The sequence below is a fragment of the Rhinoraja longicauda genome, chromosome 17 (assembly GCF_053455715.1).
Source record: "Rhinoraja longicauda isolate Sanriku21f chromosome 17, sRhiLon1.1, whole genome shotgun sequence".
Lineage (NCBI taxonomy): Eukaryota > Metazoa > Chordata > Chondrichthyes > Rajiformes > Arhynchobatidae > Rhinoraja > Rhinoraja longicauda.
The window spans coordinates 23582830-23601212 of record NC_135969.1 but is presented as its reverse complement, the minus strand read 5'-3'; the positions used below and the strand labels follow the sequence as shown (position 1 = coordinate 23601212).

Below are 18383 nucleotides of genomic sequence, written 5' to 3'. Positions count from 1 at the left end.
ATAGGGCTACCTATCCCTAAGATTATTTATTAATCATTTCAATATTATCATTTCATTCCTCCACATGATTTATATTTTCATATTTCAGATACAGCGCAGAAACAGGCCTTTTTCGGCCCACCAAGTTCGCACCGCCCAGTGATCCCCGCACACTAACACTATCCTACACACACTAGGGACAATTTTTACATTTACCCAGTCAATTAACCTACATACCTGTACGTCTTTGGAGTGTGGGAGGAAACCGAAGATCTCGGAGAAAACCCACGCAGGTCACGGGGAGAACGTACAAACTCCTTACAGTACAGCACCCGTAGTCAGGATCGAACCTGAGTCTCCGGCGCTGCATTCGCTGTAAAGCAGCAACTCTACCGCTGCGCTACCGTGCCGCCCCAATTATGAATTGAACTTGCTTGAACTAGTGGAAGTTCAAGTTTCAGTTAGTGGAAAGCACAGTGAAATATTGAGCAATCATGTCAGTAGTGGAATGAGTGCAACAAAATCTTTCATCAACAACAACTCACCATAATTTGAGAGGGGAATAGTTTGTTCGAGCCATGTTTGATGCTGTACCATAATTAGAAATTAGAATACAGAAATGATATATATGCAGTGTGAAAAAAAACCACTTCACCCATGCACATAATTTGGAGGGCTTATATTTAGGGCAAAAAAAAGTCTTAGGATAAAATCATAAATTTACCAACAGTAGAAATAAAATAAAATTTACCATAATTCGTGGTTGCTGCAGTGTACTTGTTACTGGATTTGCGAATTATGTTTTCATGGATTTGATACCACTCATTTTCATTATTGCATCTGTTAAAAGAAAACACAGAGAAAGTAGGATGTTAGAAATCTTCTCTCAGCCAGCAGAAGGCATTCAAAGACTTTGATTGAATATACTAACATTTAGCAAATGAAAGCTATCCTCTTTGGCGATTATAATTCAAGCTGTCAAATCACCATAGCAACCTACTGTAGAGTTTCAGTTATTGTCAGAAGGCTTCATGACACTGAAAGTTATCTTAGTTGGTAGGTTCATCAGAGGGGAGAAACACATACATTAAATGATCTAGGAGAATAAACTGGCAGCCAATTATGTATTTGAATGCATAGATTCACAGTAAGCTCACAGTATGGAAAGAGGCCATTTGACCTATGAATTCTGTACTAATTTTATGTAAGAACAATTTAGATAGTCCTACTCCCTCCCTATCTTTCCACAGCACTACAAATTCTTAAGCATTCTTTCTGAAAGCTACAATTCAATATGCTTCCAATATTCCCATAGCTATGTATTCACATTACTCAGCAGTAAATTTCAACCATCTATCTACCCATTAGACTATCTTTACTCTCCTCCCCAGTTTTCTTGGCCTCCTAATTTAGCGTGTTTAGCAAATTTGGAAGATGCTCTGTACATCAAAGTCAAAATCATTAATATATATCAATGAAAACAGTGCCCTAGTACTAGTTCTGGGAAGTTAAAGCATGCTTCCTTCCTGACCGAAGAACTCAATTTCATTGCTACGCTGTTTTCTATTATTTAATTAATGTTCTATCCATGCTGGCTCTTTTACCAAATAGCCTTCAAACTTGACGACAAGCCACTTTTGGAAATTTAATCCACTATCTATAAACGTGATAGGTTGGATTCTTCCTGATTCTTTTTAATTTCTGTGCATATTCGCTCCACAATAATTGAAGGCCTATAGAATAATCCTAGTTGTAGTCACACCTCTAATGTTTCTTATTTCCAAATAGGCAAATTCTGCTTGAGAAAATCCACAACTGCAGATTCTGGAAATCCAAAATATAAATAGAATAGAAATCCTGCATCTTGATCCCTTTTCAAACACCTTGAAATTTGCTTTCGGACCTCAATTGATAATGATATGGATCTCAAGCTCTGTGTTCATCCACTCTCTCCAAAATGTTCTGTACCAGTACAGTGGCATTCAGAACCATGGTACCAGGGAGGCAACAGACGATTCTAAAACTGTGTCTGCAAACCCATACACTTGTCTGATCCACTAACCATAGAATTCCTCCTTAACTATTGTTGTCTTGGCTTTTCACGTTCCCTGCACAGCTGAACCAGTCATGGCGTTCTTTCTGGCTGTACTACCCGGGGAATTCTCTCCTTCATCAGTCCTCAGGTGCCAAATAGTGATGAGAAAACAATTCACCTTCAGGGTCTCCTGAACTAACTGCTTGCTCTATTTTCTTTGTTTAATGGTCACCTGTGCTCTCCTAAGCTGCTGGGTGAGTTACTCCTGAAGTGCACAGATATACTCTAGAAAGCATCCAATCAGGATGCATCAGAGCTTGGTTTGGTAGCAGGTCTGTCCAAGAATGCAAGAAATTACACAGAGCTGTGGATGTAGCCCAGTCCAACATACAAACCAGCCAAACAGCACCTGCCCTGCGGTTATCAGATTACTGAACAATCCTTTGATGAGCTAAGGGTGTAGCCTCAATTATCCAACCTACCTCATTATGGCCCTTGCCCTTTGTTTTATCTGAACCTTCTCTACAACTGTAACACTATAATGCTGTGTCACCATATTCTGAACTCTGTCTTTTTTCTTTCTTGGGTTGTACATGATTGTACTCATGTTTAGTATGATTTTGATTGATTTGCATGCAAAGTTTTTCATTGTACCTTGGTATACGTGACAATGACAAACCAATACCAAATATTTAAACCACTCAGCCTTTATTGACATTGATTCTAAAAATCTGCCTCCTACAGTCCAGCTTCCAGTACTAAAATAAAAAAGGTATTCCAATAGATGGAGGTATATAAGAGTGCTGAAGTCAGGGAATGGTCGGGATTCCTGAGGGGACATTTGCAGTCTAGGCCAATCCTCTCTTTCCAAGTGAGGAGACAAGTAACTGGACGATAAGTTGACCAAAATAAAATAAGATACTGTAAATAAAACAACCTTATCACAAATTATTTGTGCATGAACATACAAATATCAAGCTTCAGAAAGTTTCTATTTTTGGAGAACAGGGTCTGATGTCATCAGTAACTATCTTTATTTCACAAAACCTCTTGACAGCACTAATGGCAAATTGTATCTCTTAAAACACTCAAAGGAGTGACATAATAGATAATGGCTTCCTAACAAGCACCTTCCACAAAGGATGTCTGGCACATGAGACCTTATATTACATGTTTCAAAAATCATCACACCAAATTTGAGGAGATCATGTCTTCAGAATGTATTCACTGCTTATCATTATGTAACCATGAAATACGAGTTAACCAGTAATGATGGAACAAGCTGTCAAAAGAGGTAGTTGAGGCAGGGACTATCCCAAAATTTCAGAAAGTCAGAAGACAGGTACATGGATAGGATAGGTTTGGAGGGATCGGATACGGGCCAAACACAGGCAGGCGGGACCAGTGTAGCTGGGACATGTTGGTCAGTAGGGGCAAGTTGGACCTGTTTTCACACTGTATCACTCTATGACTATGGCTCAAACACTGAAACCCAGCCCCACTGTGAATCAAAATTGGGGGTGGGCTCATCAGGGACATGCAAGCAGTCAATGCCTGCTTCAAAGAATACCTCAAAAACCTCTTCAACTGTGACTCTGTCCTTGATTTTATCGCACAACAATTTACTTGCTGCCATTCACGCAATCAAAGGAAGAACGTACAAACTCCAAACGGACAACACCCGTGGTCAGGATAGAATCCCGATCTCTGGCGCTGTAAGGTATCAACTCTACCGCTGCGCCACTGTGCCGCCCAATTGAGCAATTATTGTCATCAATAACAAGTAATATTTAACTTGTTTTATATTCTTTTATTTTGTACTTCAACATACGGTATCAGCCATTTATTTTTATCTTTTCTGCAAGCAAACTGTTTCATTTTGTGCTCTCTTACGATAAAGGTAAACTTAGCACATATTAGTCGGAGAAGTAAGGCTCGAGTCCACTTGTGTTGGGAACAAAACCAGTGCCATCTTTATTTTCCAAGTTCCAGGACACTGCCTGATTTACATAATTATATGCACAAGTCTGAGCATGTGCAAGAATGAGTACAGCTCATATGCATAAATTACATGGATATTGTCACATCCTTTCCTTTTTTACATTTTAGGTTTACCTTTCCAACGCTCCAAAATAAAGCAAACTTAAACACTTTTCATAATAATACATATTAGTTAAATGGTTCAACTTAACTGAATATAATAACTGTTCTGTCTTATTTCACAATTTTCACCCTAGCCATACTTGTGACTTTTTTCCCTAACATAAGATAATGTTCTAATGCTTTCTTCTCATAGGCATTTAAGTCCTTCACCACAAAACACCTTACTTCCTGACATACTCGCCGTATCTCTCTGGTGGTCTGACAACTCTTCCTGCCCTAGTCTTTGTGGTGGTGTTTCTTTCAGGTGTGTCTTTCTTTTCAGTGTGTACATTCTGTGCATCACTTCTAGTTTCTTTTTCGGTGTCATTTTTTCCAGAATTGTCTTTCTTTTCGGTGTGTACGTTCTGTGCATCATCTCAGTGTCACTTTGTTTTTGTTTAGTTTTCTCAGCGTTATGAGTTTCATGAGTTGCATCTTTTTCTGGTGATGCCTGTTGTGTTGTTTTTTTTTTGGTGTCATCTGAGGTTGCATATGTTTCTCAGTCTTTTCCGCGTCTGGTGGTTTCTCTGGAGTTATGTGTGGGGTTTGTTCTCCAGTCTTCTTCAGATCCACCCGATTATGTCGGATTAGAAGTCCTTACTGTCTCGACTTTGTATGATCTCTCATCCAGTCGTTTTTGCACTGTTGCTCTCTGCCATCCTAGTTTATAGGGTTTGAGTCTTATGACATCACCTTCTTCCAGAATTGGCAGATCCTTGGCATGCTGGTTGTAGATCTTTGACTGTTTCCTTGAAAATCCTTCATCTTTTTCCTCTCTTCTGTGAGTATCTCCGCACCGCATGGTTTGAGGAGATTTGATGTGGTCGGAAGCGTCGTTCTTGTTCTCCTTCCATGTAGTCTTTGTGCGGTTCCAGTATTGCCAAGTAGACATCTGTCTTGGAGTGAGTGGTTTTCTTCAGTACCCGCTTAGCTGCCTTGACTGCCGATTCCACCTTTCCGTTAGCTTGGCTATGTCTTGGAGCAATTGTGTAGTGGTCAAATTCCTATTTCCTGGCAAATTTGGCAAACTCCTCTCATGAGAACTGTTTCCTGTTGTCGCTTACCACAGTGCTGGGAATTCCACATCTTGCGAAGTGAGTCTTGAGTTTGACAATGACTGTCCTGCTGGTCAGGTCATATAGTCTATCTATTTCCCAGAAGTTTGATAGTCAACTGTGATTAAGTAATTCTTTCCCTCATGTTCAAACAGATCGGTTCCCACTTTCTCCTTTGGTCGATCTGGGAGGTCATGTGGTATCAGAGTCTCTTTCTGATTCTGTTGTTCGTATGTCCTGCAAGCTTCAGAGGTTGAAATTAACTGTTTCACATTGGAGTTCATTCCGGGCCAAATGCACTCTCTAGCTCATCTGAGGGTTCCTTCCACTCCCAGGTGAGAGGTGTGGAGTGTCTCCTTCATCTCTTTGCGTAGAGTGATAGGGATTATATCTCTCTCTCCTCTGAACACTAGGCCATCTTGGACACTCAACTCGTCTCTGACGTTGAAGTACGGTTGTGCTGCCTCTGGGGTTTCTGATTTGTGAACTGGCCATCCATTTTGGATTACTGTCTTCACAGTCTGTAGTGTTTCGTCTTCGCTGGTACGGGCTTCCCTGGTATGGTTTGACCTTGTCCTCTCCTATGCTCAAGGACTCAACTGCGTTAACATCAGTGAATCTGGTCGATCCTGTGGTGTCCAGGATGTATGCTCGGGAAAGCATGTATGCTAGATGCATATCTTTTCCCTTTACCCATTTTATCTCAATGTCATAGTGTAGCATCCTCATCATCATGCCCTGAAGACGTCTTGGTGCTCTATAAAGAGGCTTTTTGACGATGACCAATGGTTTGTGGTCACTCTCCACGATCACTCTCTGTCCGCAGGTGTACTGATGAAAGTGTTCGAGGGCAAACACTAATGCCAGTGCCTCCTTCTCAATCTGAGCATATCTTTGCTCGGTTGGCGTCAATGCTCGACTCACATAGGACAGCGGTTGGCCTTTCTGCATGAGTATTGCACCTAGACCTGTCTTGCTTGCATCCAATTGTATGGTCAGCTGTTCATCTGGTGTGTAGTACACCAGGGTAGGTGCCGTTGTCAACTGCTCCTTCATTTTTGACATTGCCATGTCATGTTCTGCTGACCATTCCCACTCTGCATCCTTGCGGGTCAATCTCCTCAAAGTCTCGAATATGTCCGACAACATTGGCAGGAATCTTGCCAAGTAGTTTACACTGCCTTGTAATCTTTGGATCTCTGTGGGATTTGTTGGTTTGGGCATCTCTAGGATAGCTTGGATCTTCTTCGTGTCCAGTTTCAGGACACGATCCATAGCTACATGTCCTAGAAATGTGATACAAGTAATCTTCACTACCGACTTTTTCCAGTTCAGCTTGATGCCTTTGTCTCTGCATCGCTGGGGAAGATTTTCCAGTCTTGCATCGTGATTTCTCTCTGCATCTTCGCTGGTGTCTCCTACTCCGAATAGGATGATGTCATCTGCAACACATTCCACTCCCTCTAATCCTACTAGGGCTTGTTGCAGCTTCTTCAGTCCGAATGGCAATCTTTTCCAGCGATATCTCCCAAAGAGGGTGTTCATGGTTGTTAGGAAACTGCTCTCCTCCTCTTGTTCGCAGTGGAGGTATCCTGACTTCAGATCGAATTTGGAGAAAATCTTCGCCTTGGACAGCTCAGGGAGTACGTCCTCTATGACTGGTAGTCTGTGGATCTCCCTTTTCAGGAGTTTGTTGAAGGGTCTAGGATCTATGCAGAACCTCAACTCTGTGTTGTCCTTTTTCTCTGTAAAGACCAGCCTGCTACACCACTCAATTGGCTCTTCGACTTGAGTCAAGATGTCCTGCTCGACCAGCTTCATGAGATCATTTTTGACCTTCTCTTTCATAGCTACAGGTACCGGCTTTGCAGAACACTGTGATGGTGTCACATCCTCTGTCTGCGCTACCAATTTGACCTTGCCTGGCATTCTCCCAGGTCTTTCGTCATCAAAGACATCTTTGTAGGTCTTGATTAATGAATCAGCCTCGCTAATAGCATTCAGGCTCTTGAAGTTCTCGTAGTGAACCGTGATAAGTTTCATCTGTTGAGCAGCTTTGTCACTCGGGAGCGGTGTGAGCCAGCCTTCCTCTACCACTATGAAGTGAACACGGTACTTCTTGTTGTTCATCTTGTTCCAAAGTATGACTTTTGTCCTACCTTCCGCCAGAAGATTGGATCTATTGTACATCTTTAAGATGATTTTCTCTCGTCTAATGTCCTCTTGTCCAAATCTCCCATCAGCGGAGCCAGCTGTCTTCGGAAGCTGCGGGAGCGGCTGCGACTCGCCTATGGCTTGGGCCGCGTGGATCCCGACATCGGGAGCTCCAGCAGCGGCAGCGGGTTCGCCCGCCCCGGATCGCGGGGCTTGGGTCGGCCCGCCGCGGACATTTCACTGTCCGGCGCGGCCTGAAGTAGGCTGCGGGATTTTTCTCTGCTCGGCGGGGGCTTCAATGTCGGGAGCCACGACCGGCCCGACGTGCAGCAGCAGCGGCAGCGTGTTCGCCCGCCCCGGATCGCGGGGCCTGGGTCGGCCCATTGCGGACCTTTCACCGTCCGGCGCGGCCTGGAACGTGGCAAGTTCAACAGCCTGACCGCGGGAGAAGACGGCAGGGGAAGAGAAATGTCATTCTGGCCTTCCATCATAGTGAGGATGGGACTGGAGGAGACTCACTGTGATGGATGTTTCTTTTTTTTTTGTGTTTTGTGTTGGTTGGGGTTGTGTAATTTGCTTATTTTATTGCTCTTATTGTTGGACTGTGGGTGACGAAATCTCGTCCAAAAGACTTGTTCTTTGGATGACAAATAAAGATATCCTGAATCCTGAATCCTTTGTTGGAGACAAGATCTTTGGGAATCACATTAACACTGGCACAAGAGTCAATCTGAAACTTGATGGCTTCCGTGCCGACCTGCATCTCAGCGAATCAGCCTGAAGAGGAATTGGTTCCGGCTGCAATGACCCCAATGCAACTCACAGACTCTGCGTCGGAAATGGACGGTGTGTCAGATGTCTCTATGACCTTGTGCTGATCCCGTTTCTGCATGCTCTTCTTCCTCTGCTTGCAGCAGCAGGCGACGAAGTTTTGTCGTCTGCACCTGTTGCAGTCCTTCCCATACGCGGGGCATTCCTCCTTCCTGCGCTTGTGCGTCCTCGCACAGAAACTGCACTTGACTGGTCTCTGATTTGTCCTCTGCGAAGGAAAATCAACCCTCTTTTCCCTCGGTTAGTATCGTTCCCATCCTATGTATTGTTGGATCTTCTTCGATGATCTGCATTCTTGTCGCTGTTACCTCCGAGGATCTGCATATGTCCACAGTATCCTGCAGTTTCAGATTCCTCTTCTGAAGGAGTGTCTTCCTAGTTGACTGGTCTGCAATACCAAGGACGATGCGATCCCAAATGAGGCTGTCTTTCAGGCAATCGCAGAACTTGCATGTCTTAGCAAGCTCCTTTCACATCCGTCCCATCTGCTACCATTTCGAACGTCAGGGTATTGAAGATTCGCAATCCTTCCGGTCCAACAGTATGCAGGAGTACTGCTTTTTGATACTCTTTCTCCTTCTTATCCAGTTCTGTTATCACTGCATAATTTTCATACATTTGTTTAAACAATTGCCACTTCTACCCTGACCTCTTTGAACTTTAGATTGGGTGGTGGAAACACGGGGCAAGAAGAATTGGTCTGCGCCATTTTGAGATATCAGCATATCCCGTCGCTCTCAATAGCTTTTGAAAAGTTCAGCTATATACCTGACGACTGCGTAATGTTCGTTAATATCTTCTATTAATAGCGTAATATACACTAATATCTACTACTCTCGAAAATATTATCAAACTAGAACACAATTTTATTTTTCTGTTCCGCACACAGATCTTACAGTAAGAAAATAACTGCAGATGCTGGTACAAATCGAAGGTATTTATTCACAAAATGCTGGAGTAACTCAGCAGGTCAGGCAGCATCTCAGGAGAGAAGGAATGGGTGACGTTTCAGGTCGAGACCCTTCTTCAGACTGATGTCAGGGGGGCGGGACAAAGGAAGGATATAGGTGGAGACAGGAAGATAGAGGGAGAACTGGGAAGGGGAGGGGAAGAGAGGGACAGAGGAACTATCTAAAGTTGGAGAAATCAATGTTCATACCGCTGGGCTGCAGGCTGCCCAAGCGAAATATGAGGTGCTGTTCCTCCAATTTCCGGTGGGCCTCACTATGGCACTGGAGGAGGCCCATGACAGAAAGGTCAGACTGGGAGTGGGAGGGGGAGTTGAAGTGCTCAGCCACCGGGAGATCAGGTTGGTTAAGGCGGACTGAGCGAAGGTGTTGAGCAAAACGATCGCCGAGCCTGCGTTTGGTTTCGCCGATGTAAAGAAGTTGACATCTAGAGCAGCGGATACAATAGATGAGGTTGGAGGAGGTGCAGGTGAACCTCTGTAGAATTCAAAACATCATTAAATTTGAGATTTCCAAGGTCCCTTGTTTATGTCTTCCTTGGTAACAGTCCTTTTCAGTATGGCTTATCTCGAACAGCCTTCTGCTTATCTCAAGACCGTTTTCCATACACAGCTTTTTCAATACTGCTTCTGCAGCTTTTGCTGTTTTCAATATTGCTTCTGTAACTTTTAACTTTAAAGCTCTTAGCTTTTAAAGAAAATACAGCCTTCGACTGTTCCAAATACGACAAAGTAGCCGTTCTTTCTCATCTGTCCCTGGATCCACACAGCACTGATTTACACACTGCGTCTTAGCCTTGTGTGCGCACTGACCTGCATACTGTTCCTCTTATGCATGCAGCTTGTCCGGTCGTTGAGCATTGAAACACTGATTCCTGAAAGCATTTCAAAGCATTTTTGCTAATCATCATAGCTTCCTTTTGTTCCACAACTTTTCAATCCCTTTTCTGACACCATGTTTTGTTTTGTGCCCTCTTACGATAAAGGTAAACTTAGCACATATTAGTCGGAGAAGTAAGGCTCGAGTCCACTCGTGTTGGGAACAAAACCATTGCCATCTTTATTTTCCAAGTTCCAGGACACTGCCTGATTTACATAATTATATGCGCGAGTCTGAGCATGTGCGAGAATGAGTACAGCTTATATGCATAAATTACATGGATATTGTCACACAAACTGGTACTGAAATCCACAGAGTTTGATTATCATAGGTAGATTATCTATAATCTCAGAAGAAAACTTGTGTGTTATTACATTAATAGGCCTGTTAAGTTGCAGCAAGTAAGAATTTAATTGTTCTGTTGCTGGTACATATGATAATTAAATATTCTTGACTCTTGATTTTCTTGATCACTTTTTGCCTGGAAAGAACTAATAGCTTTAATGTGTATAAAACCCAATTTTAAAAAGAAAACATCCTGGCTAGTTGAATTAGAATATAAATCTATTTTTTATCAATGGAATTTACTTACATTAAATTTGATCTAATAGAAATTAAGGCCTAAAATAAAAGTGACAAGGTGTTGCAAAGTTACAGTTACATAAACATCTCTTCTGTAGAACTACCTTCAGAACTATGTTTTACCTTTTTTTGTCGTAAATATCCTTACATCTGAAAAGTGGTCCTAAAATAATTTCTACAACTGCATCAGCTTTTATATCCCATCAGACAAAGTGTATTGCCTGCCCATTTTTGTTATATTTCTAGGCGACTATTTACATCGAAAAATGTGAAATTGGTAATTTCAACATGGAAAGCCTATGATCTAAATAGTGACAGGTTGCAGAATTCTGAGGTACAGAAAGATCTGGATGTCTTTGTGCATTATTCGAAAAAGACTAGCATGCAGATATAGTGAATAATTAGGAAAGCTACCCGAATGGTACAACAGTTACCATTTATTGCAAAGGACAGAGGTTATGGTCACTTATAGATTTGCAGGATCTTGTGGAGTCAGCATTGGAATTAATTTTTCAGAACCTCGAGATATCTGTTGTTGATATTCCTTATCTCTAAAGCAATATTAGGGGAGAGATCCCCATTGCCTTGTACCAGGTCAGAGGTGTTGATCATCAAATATCATTTTCCCCATCAATATCAGTGCTGGTACATTAAAAGTGGTGGTGAGTTGCATTACTGCTGTCTGTCTTTGCTGAGAGATGGTTTCCAAGATGTGGGAGTCAGGATTAAAACAGTGAAACCTGAATCATGGTGTAGAGGAACAGTGGTCACCACCTTCACTGTAGGACAATTTCAAGAAAAATGTCAAGAGTAACACTCGTCACTTTTTGTGGCCTTTTTTGATGTCACTAAATCTTTTGACTCCATGAATTGTGAGGTTCTATGGAAAGCATACTTATATTTAGCTGCATAAAGAAACTTACCTCCATCTTATGTTTGCTCCATAATGGCATGCAAGTCAAGATAATAACCAACTGGTTTACAATGGAATCAATGTTAGACTATATCTGAAGTGAACACATCCCAGAACGAGGGTTACCCAAACCTCTATAGTTGAGCTGTTTTCATGCTTAGAATCCAACCTCAAAGCTATTATCGATTCATTCACTGAAATATATGAGAGAATGATCTCTATACCCAACATCGAAAAGTCAAAGGGACTTGACCTGTTCCTGATGCACCACACAACCCTCTAACGATATAGGTTCATGGTGAGATATTGGAAAATGTGGATTACTTCTGATATCTTTATTGGCACCTCTCAGTGAAGGCAGACATTGATGACCCAGCTGTATCTTCATTGCTGGTTTCAGTTTCCAATAACTATATTCCATAATTAGAGAAGCGTGCACATCAAAATACCAACTTAGTTGCATTCATGAGTTTCTGAATGTTGACTGAGTTGGCTGATTTCCAATATTCCCGAGATCTGTCACAAATGGGAAAACTCCTTTGAGCTTTGCAGATGGCTTCATTAGAAAATCCAAATGCAACAAAAGCATATGCAATGTTATGACATGGGTTAATAAATTTGTGAAAATGGTTTGTGTGGAATGAAAATATTAGCTCTATAAGCAGAAATCTTCCAAATCCCATTAGCTAAGTCCCAGTCATTGATCTGATCCCCCAACTCACCTGTCAACTTTTAGACTCCACACATCTACCTTCACCCTACAAAACCACCACTCACAGAAATCCAAATCATCAAATGTCCCCTTACTACTGATTCATCACTACCAACCCATCTGGTATACCTATTGCGGCCCCTGACTCACCAACTCCAAAGTACAGAGCACTGACTCAATACTCTTGAGCATTCTTGTCCCATACCTTTTCTAATCCTCAGCCTGATACCCAATCTTGAACTGCCCTCTTCCACAAACCTCCAGATCTATCCCTGGACCCTTAGTACATTCCTGTCTTTTACATTGGCGCAGAAGGCAAAGGAAAGACCTTGTTCTTGGATAAGGTCAATTCAGCGGCCTCTGCCATGACTAAGTATTCAAGTGGAAATCTCAAATGAAACCAGTCATTGGCAAGGGTCTTGAAAATGGTGCCAAACTGGTGACGCTGTATTAGTGTACTACTGCTATACATTTGAACTGTATCGGAGACGCTTATTTAATATGTATCTAAGCGCTTATGTATAGTGATACTTGTACTGAACTATATCTAAAAATGAATTTCACTGTACCTCAGTACATATGACAAATAAAATACCATACCATATTACAGCTGACTAACATATCATAGATTTAAATGATTAATATTCTCTACTAATTAATAAATGTTTAAAGAAAATTTTGCAATAACTTGCTCAGAACAATCAAATCTGTTTGCAAACAAAGATCCAGATAATGAGAATATAAAACATATCCTTGATCCATTCAGTGTGTTAAACGTAATTGAAATTCTTTATGATATTTCTAAGCTCCTTACGTCGTATAGAACCCTAATTTTCGGGAAGACAATAGTATATGATTCGATTTCAAATATGCTTCACTTACGTATAAACCTTCAGAACAAAATCCTTTTCCTCGCGGAGTTCGGAACTAGATGGTAGAACATCCATCATACTCAGCACTGCACATCCGTATGGACGTCGGTACTGTATGTGAGGGGGACCTTTCTTCGAATCATTGGATAACATTCGCCCTTGCAAGAAGAAGTGCAAAAGCATTAACATGTAACAAAATACTCTCACCTAACAATCACTGATTACTATTAATGTTGTGTCGAAATTCCTAATGCTGCAAACCTCAAACATGATTTTAGCATTTGGAATACATTAAATATATATTTTTAAAGAATCATGTACTTAAATAACATGGATATTTTTTCCTACCACATGGTGCAATTTATTTGCCAAGTGAAGAAATAACATAATGAAACCACTGCAAAATATTACTGTGGCAATTATCCCTCACTGTAGTGCAACATGAATTCCAAAATGTTGGCACTTGAATGCAGAAAGAAAAGGGAGAGGATGGAAACAAGGCTGGGTGATGGTGGGCATGGGATGAAAGAGACTAAAGTCTAAAAAAGGGAAAACCCTGGATACCAGCTACTTGTAGTGAATTTACAGTGCTGGATGATAATTCATGATCCTTCTTAAAAGTATAGATACAACAATATTTCATTCACTTCCTTGGAAACCAGCAACAGCAACTCATCATCAGTACCTGTGCAGAGCATTTAAGGCAGTAGTTCAGTTCATTTATCTCTTAAAATACCAACTATGGCATTTGGGTACCAATCAGCAAATACAAGAGGCTTACTGCTCAATTCATGATGTAATTGCAGTCAACCAGAGATAAGTTCCTTCAAGAATGGTGGGAGCTCAGGTGTTAATAAAGAAGCAAATCTAATGACTCCATTTTGATCCCGATATCATAATTTCTGGACAGTTAAAAGCCAATCCCTGCATTGATTCGTGACAAACCCTTGTTATTCCACTAGAACAGTAATTACCTTTATGAAATCCTCACAAAATAAAGTTACATAGTGTGATCGACAAGAAACTGCAGTAATATTCAGAATTTCAAACTTCAAAATACTATTGAAGTTTCACATGCATTTTGGTGGTTTGTTAATTATTTACATTATTTTAAGTTCTCAACCATTTGTAAAGATGAAGAATTTACCTATTCGTATGACATGAGCAACTATGTAGAGATCTCGCTTCAGATCCTTATTACTGAGATCCTGAAAGATTAAAATAAAAAGCGAAGTCACATCAGGCAAATTGAAGTGAAAATTACAGCAGCAGTCACTGTAATCACTATGGTGATTATGGTGACTATATTTGACATTCCAATTAAGCCAATCTAACTAATTTTCCCTACCTAACATGTACAATCGGAAAGAAAGTTGCTTGCTTTTAATCTCAGCACAGCACATTAATCTAGTGAAAAAATACACTCATCAGTGCATGCAATCAGTCATTTCATATCAGTCTTTGAATCCTGAACTACAATCAATCCATCAGGACTGTGAGCTAATAGGTCCATCTGGAAGTGGGAAGGAAATGTTAAAAACACGTGCAACCAGAAGCTCAAGATAGCCACTGCAGACAGATTACAGGTTCTCCACAAAATGGTCATCTTGTCTACGCATGGTTACAGGAGACCACATCGCAAGAACTGAATGACTTAGAACAGTTTGGAAGAGGTGCATGTGAAAGTTTGCCTTTTCTACAAGGGCTATACAGGTCCCTGAACGGTGCGGAAGAAGGAAATGAAAGGACAGATTTCCTACAGTTGCAGGGGAAAGTGCTAGGGGATAGGGAAAGGTAGTTAGAGAAGGATGAGCAAGTCCTGGTGAGAGCAAGCTCTGCAGAAAGCAGAATGGGGGATGGGGAAGGATGTCACTGTTGGAGGGATCACATTGGAGTTGAAAGAAATGGCAGAAGGTTGATGTGCCAGATGTAGAGGCTAATGGGATGAAAGGTGAGAATCAACAATGACCAAGGGAACTCTATGCACTTGTATCTGGAGAGGGTGGGTTCAGAGCAGAAGTACGGGAAACTGAGCCATCTACAACAGGTGTTCAGACACAGTACCATATTGTACAGGTTGGAACATTGATGCATGCAATGTGGTGCCTGTTCTTTGTTTCTATTCAGATCTCAAAGCCATGGCTACATGGGTAAGTGCAGGCAACTGCATGTCATTGAAAACATGAGTTCATTAGAACATAGAAGCTGATATATTGTGCCATTTGCAATCAAAATTCAGCATGTCTGAAGATGATTGTGAGGAAAGAACTCAACCTCTAATAACTTTTTGAAACAGAACCAACACACTATGCAGCACTGTTTTAATGCTTCTAAACAAGAGCGGAGAAACCTATGAATGTACTTTCATTAAAATGTTTTCAGTTCATGGTATCAGATTCCCCTTTTTACAAAAAATGGTAACAATTGACATAATGATGAATTGAACTATTACCTGATGAATGAATAATAACAATAATAAGACTATATTTGGAGGTAGTCAATTGACTTCCCTTCTATTATTCCTTTCTTTTTTAAGAGCATAAGCATTAATTGAATGTGAGGGTGGGGGTGAGGGTGGCTCTGGTGGCAATAGGAATTAAGGCCAAAGAAATCGCTGATGGATTGATCATGAGTATAAGCTGTAAACAATATTATCAGGTTAATGAGTGAATGGGAGCATGGGTGAGAACATTCTTTGTCTCACAAGAATGTAGGAGTTGCAAAATGCAAAGCAGGAGGATATGCCCAGTGAGGCAGTCTGGGCATGCCCCTCAATCCCAGAGGGGCAAAAAGGGAGGAAAAAAGACAAACAAACTAACTGAGCCAATGTTATGAATAGGTGAATTCTACAACTTTAGGTAACTTGATTTCTCTGTCTGTATCCATCTGTGATATTGACTTACCTTCTTAGATATCCAGGATTTTTCTGATTTTTGAAGATGTTCACTATCGCTAGTGAATATTAAGCACACTGTGTATCATTGGTCAGATGCTCAAGAGGTTATATTTGGATTCCATTTCATTCATATTTAGTGAGAAAGGCTACAGTCTAAAGATAATGGACCTTCTTCACTCTATGACTCATCCACAGCATAGAGATGAACATAACAAATAGAAGCAGGATAAGGCTATTCAGACTTTCACATCTTCTCTACCATTCAATTATCACATGGGTAATCTTTCACCTCAGCACCACTTTCCTGCACCATCCCACATCATGTGGTGTCTGATGAGCGATAGTGGGGGGATCAGGATGGAGTGGGGAGTGGTTGTAGAAGAATGCTTTCCAAATGTACAAGAACATCAATTTGTTCCCCATGATTCACTCCATTGGTTACAACTTCAAAAAACTTCAACCCATTTGTCAAATAAAACTTCCTTTTCATAAAGCTATCCTTTTTCTACCCAATCCTCACACTATTTTCTAAATGGCCTGTTAACACTTCTTTCCGAATAGATTCAAACATTTGATGTTAAGCCAACTGGTCTGTAGTTCCGTTTTAAATTTCATCTTGCTTGCTTAAATTAAGGTTTGCAGGCTTTCAATCTGTAGGCTCTAGAACCTATAGAATTTTGTAAGTTGGCAACGCATGTACACACCACATCCGTCAATAATTCTTTCAAAGTTTTTGGCTTTCAGTTCCATTAATTTCTTCAAAACTAGTATTTTTCACTATTACTAAGTTCTTTGAGCTCCATTCTCTCTTGGCAGGTTTTCTGCATCTTCATCCATAAAGACAGACACAATTTGTTCCCCCCCCCCCCCCACCCCCTCAAACCCAATACAAGGCTTTTCTCTCAGTCTGTAAGGAACCTACATTAACTTTAGCCATCCTTTTCCTTGACATGGAGCTTATACAGCCTATTTTATGGCTCTTGTGAGATTACTTTTGTATTCTACTTTTCCTTTCCTTATCCGTTTTAATGCTTCTTTGCTGAATTCTGAAATTTTTGCTGTCTTGAAGCTTACTGCTCTTTTCAAAAACAATTTTGGCCTTCTTCATTTATCAAGCACTATCATTAATTTCTCTTGTTAGCCACTGGCTCACTTTTTGTCTTGGGTTTTTGTGCCTTCAGGAGGTAGACATTGCTTGTAATCTCTGCATGAATTTGTCAACTATTAACTGTTTTTCTACATCTTGCCTCTTAATACATTGTCCATAAACAATTTACCACTGATATTTTTGAGGTTTGCTTTGGTGCTGATAAAGTGGAAATTCTGTGCCCCTTTAACCTGGAGGCAAAATACTCGAAACAGCTCCACAGTGAAAAAGATCAATTTGATTGCATGTAGGTGGAAGAGCTTTTAATAAAAACTGAAAAAGCATAATTTATACTTTGGAATCATCTAAGGAACATTGCAACGGAACATTGCAACTTTATGACAACTACAAAAATATTAGCAACACCATTGGGGAAAAGCTCGCTGCACTTCCCTGAAATGGTGCCAAGTGTTGTTTTCAATTGCTTGAGAGGCAGATTGGACAGTGTTTCCCCGAGTTAACTAAACAAAAATAATGAATTTATATAAAATCTGCTTATTACAGTAATGAGATTTTCACTATTTTCCTGCTGAACTCTTCCAACTCAGAGTTTCTAGAAATCCTGGTAAGGCCTAACACTTACTGATGGGCCACATTATACAATGAACAATGAGTAATTACACAATTTATAATAGATTGGCACTTAGCAGTAACTTGGCAACAACTGCTAACTATTGAAATACGTTGTATTGCTCATGTTCAAACAAATCTATTCCTGAAAGTAATTACTGTTGGCAAGATGGGTCAGAGAATGGCACTTTCTTCATTGAAGAATGATTTGTGTAGTATTGTGCACTCTATTTCATGTTCAATTTTTGAAGATCTTTTCTCAATTATTTGATCTTTAACATTCTACTTACCTTAAAGAGATGAAATGGAGCACTTGTAACAGAGGTTGTCTAAAACGTCAATCATTTTTTTGATGAAAAATTAATTGTGTATGAAAACATAATAACCACTTTGGGTTATTTCATATCATACCAAAAAGACAGTAGGGCACCCACATCACTCTTGTGTGACTGAATCTATTATACACCATTCCCTGTGTAGTTTTCTCTTTTTGAATATTGAGAGGGATCACAGACATAGATGTGTCAACAGCAAGCATTATTGGTCATTCCTGCGACAACCTTATTTTAGTATTGAAGCAATGGATAGGTACACCTGAATACATAAGTCTGTTATTTACTCCTGATTATGTGTATGAAGAAACTGCAG

General features: G+C 40.6%; 1 protein-coding gene across 1 annotated transcript in view; it reads right to left on the bottom strand.

Annotated features, from left to right (window-relative positions):
• The window catches only part of dock3 (dedicator of cytokinesis 3), a 262260-nt gene that overhangs the window by 81575 nt on the left and 162302 nt on the right, over window positions 1–18383 (bottom strand). Inside the window, exons 11-13 of the mRNA XM_078413752.1 lie at window positions 14270–14330; window positions 13133–13280; window positions 731–819 (exon numbers count right to left, since the gene is read on the bottom strand). Coding sequence (XP_078269878.1) covers window positions 731–819; window positions 13133–13280; window positions 14270–14330 — 298 coding nt within the window. The remainder of the gene's footprint in view (window positions 1–730; window positions 820–13132; window positions 13281–14269; window positions 14331–18383) is intronic.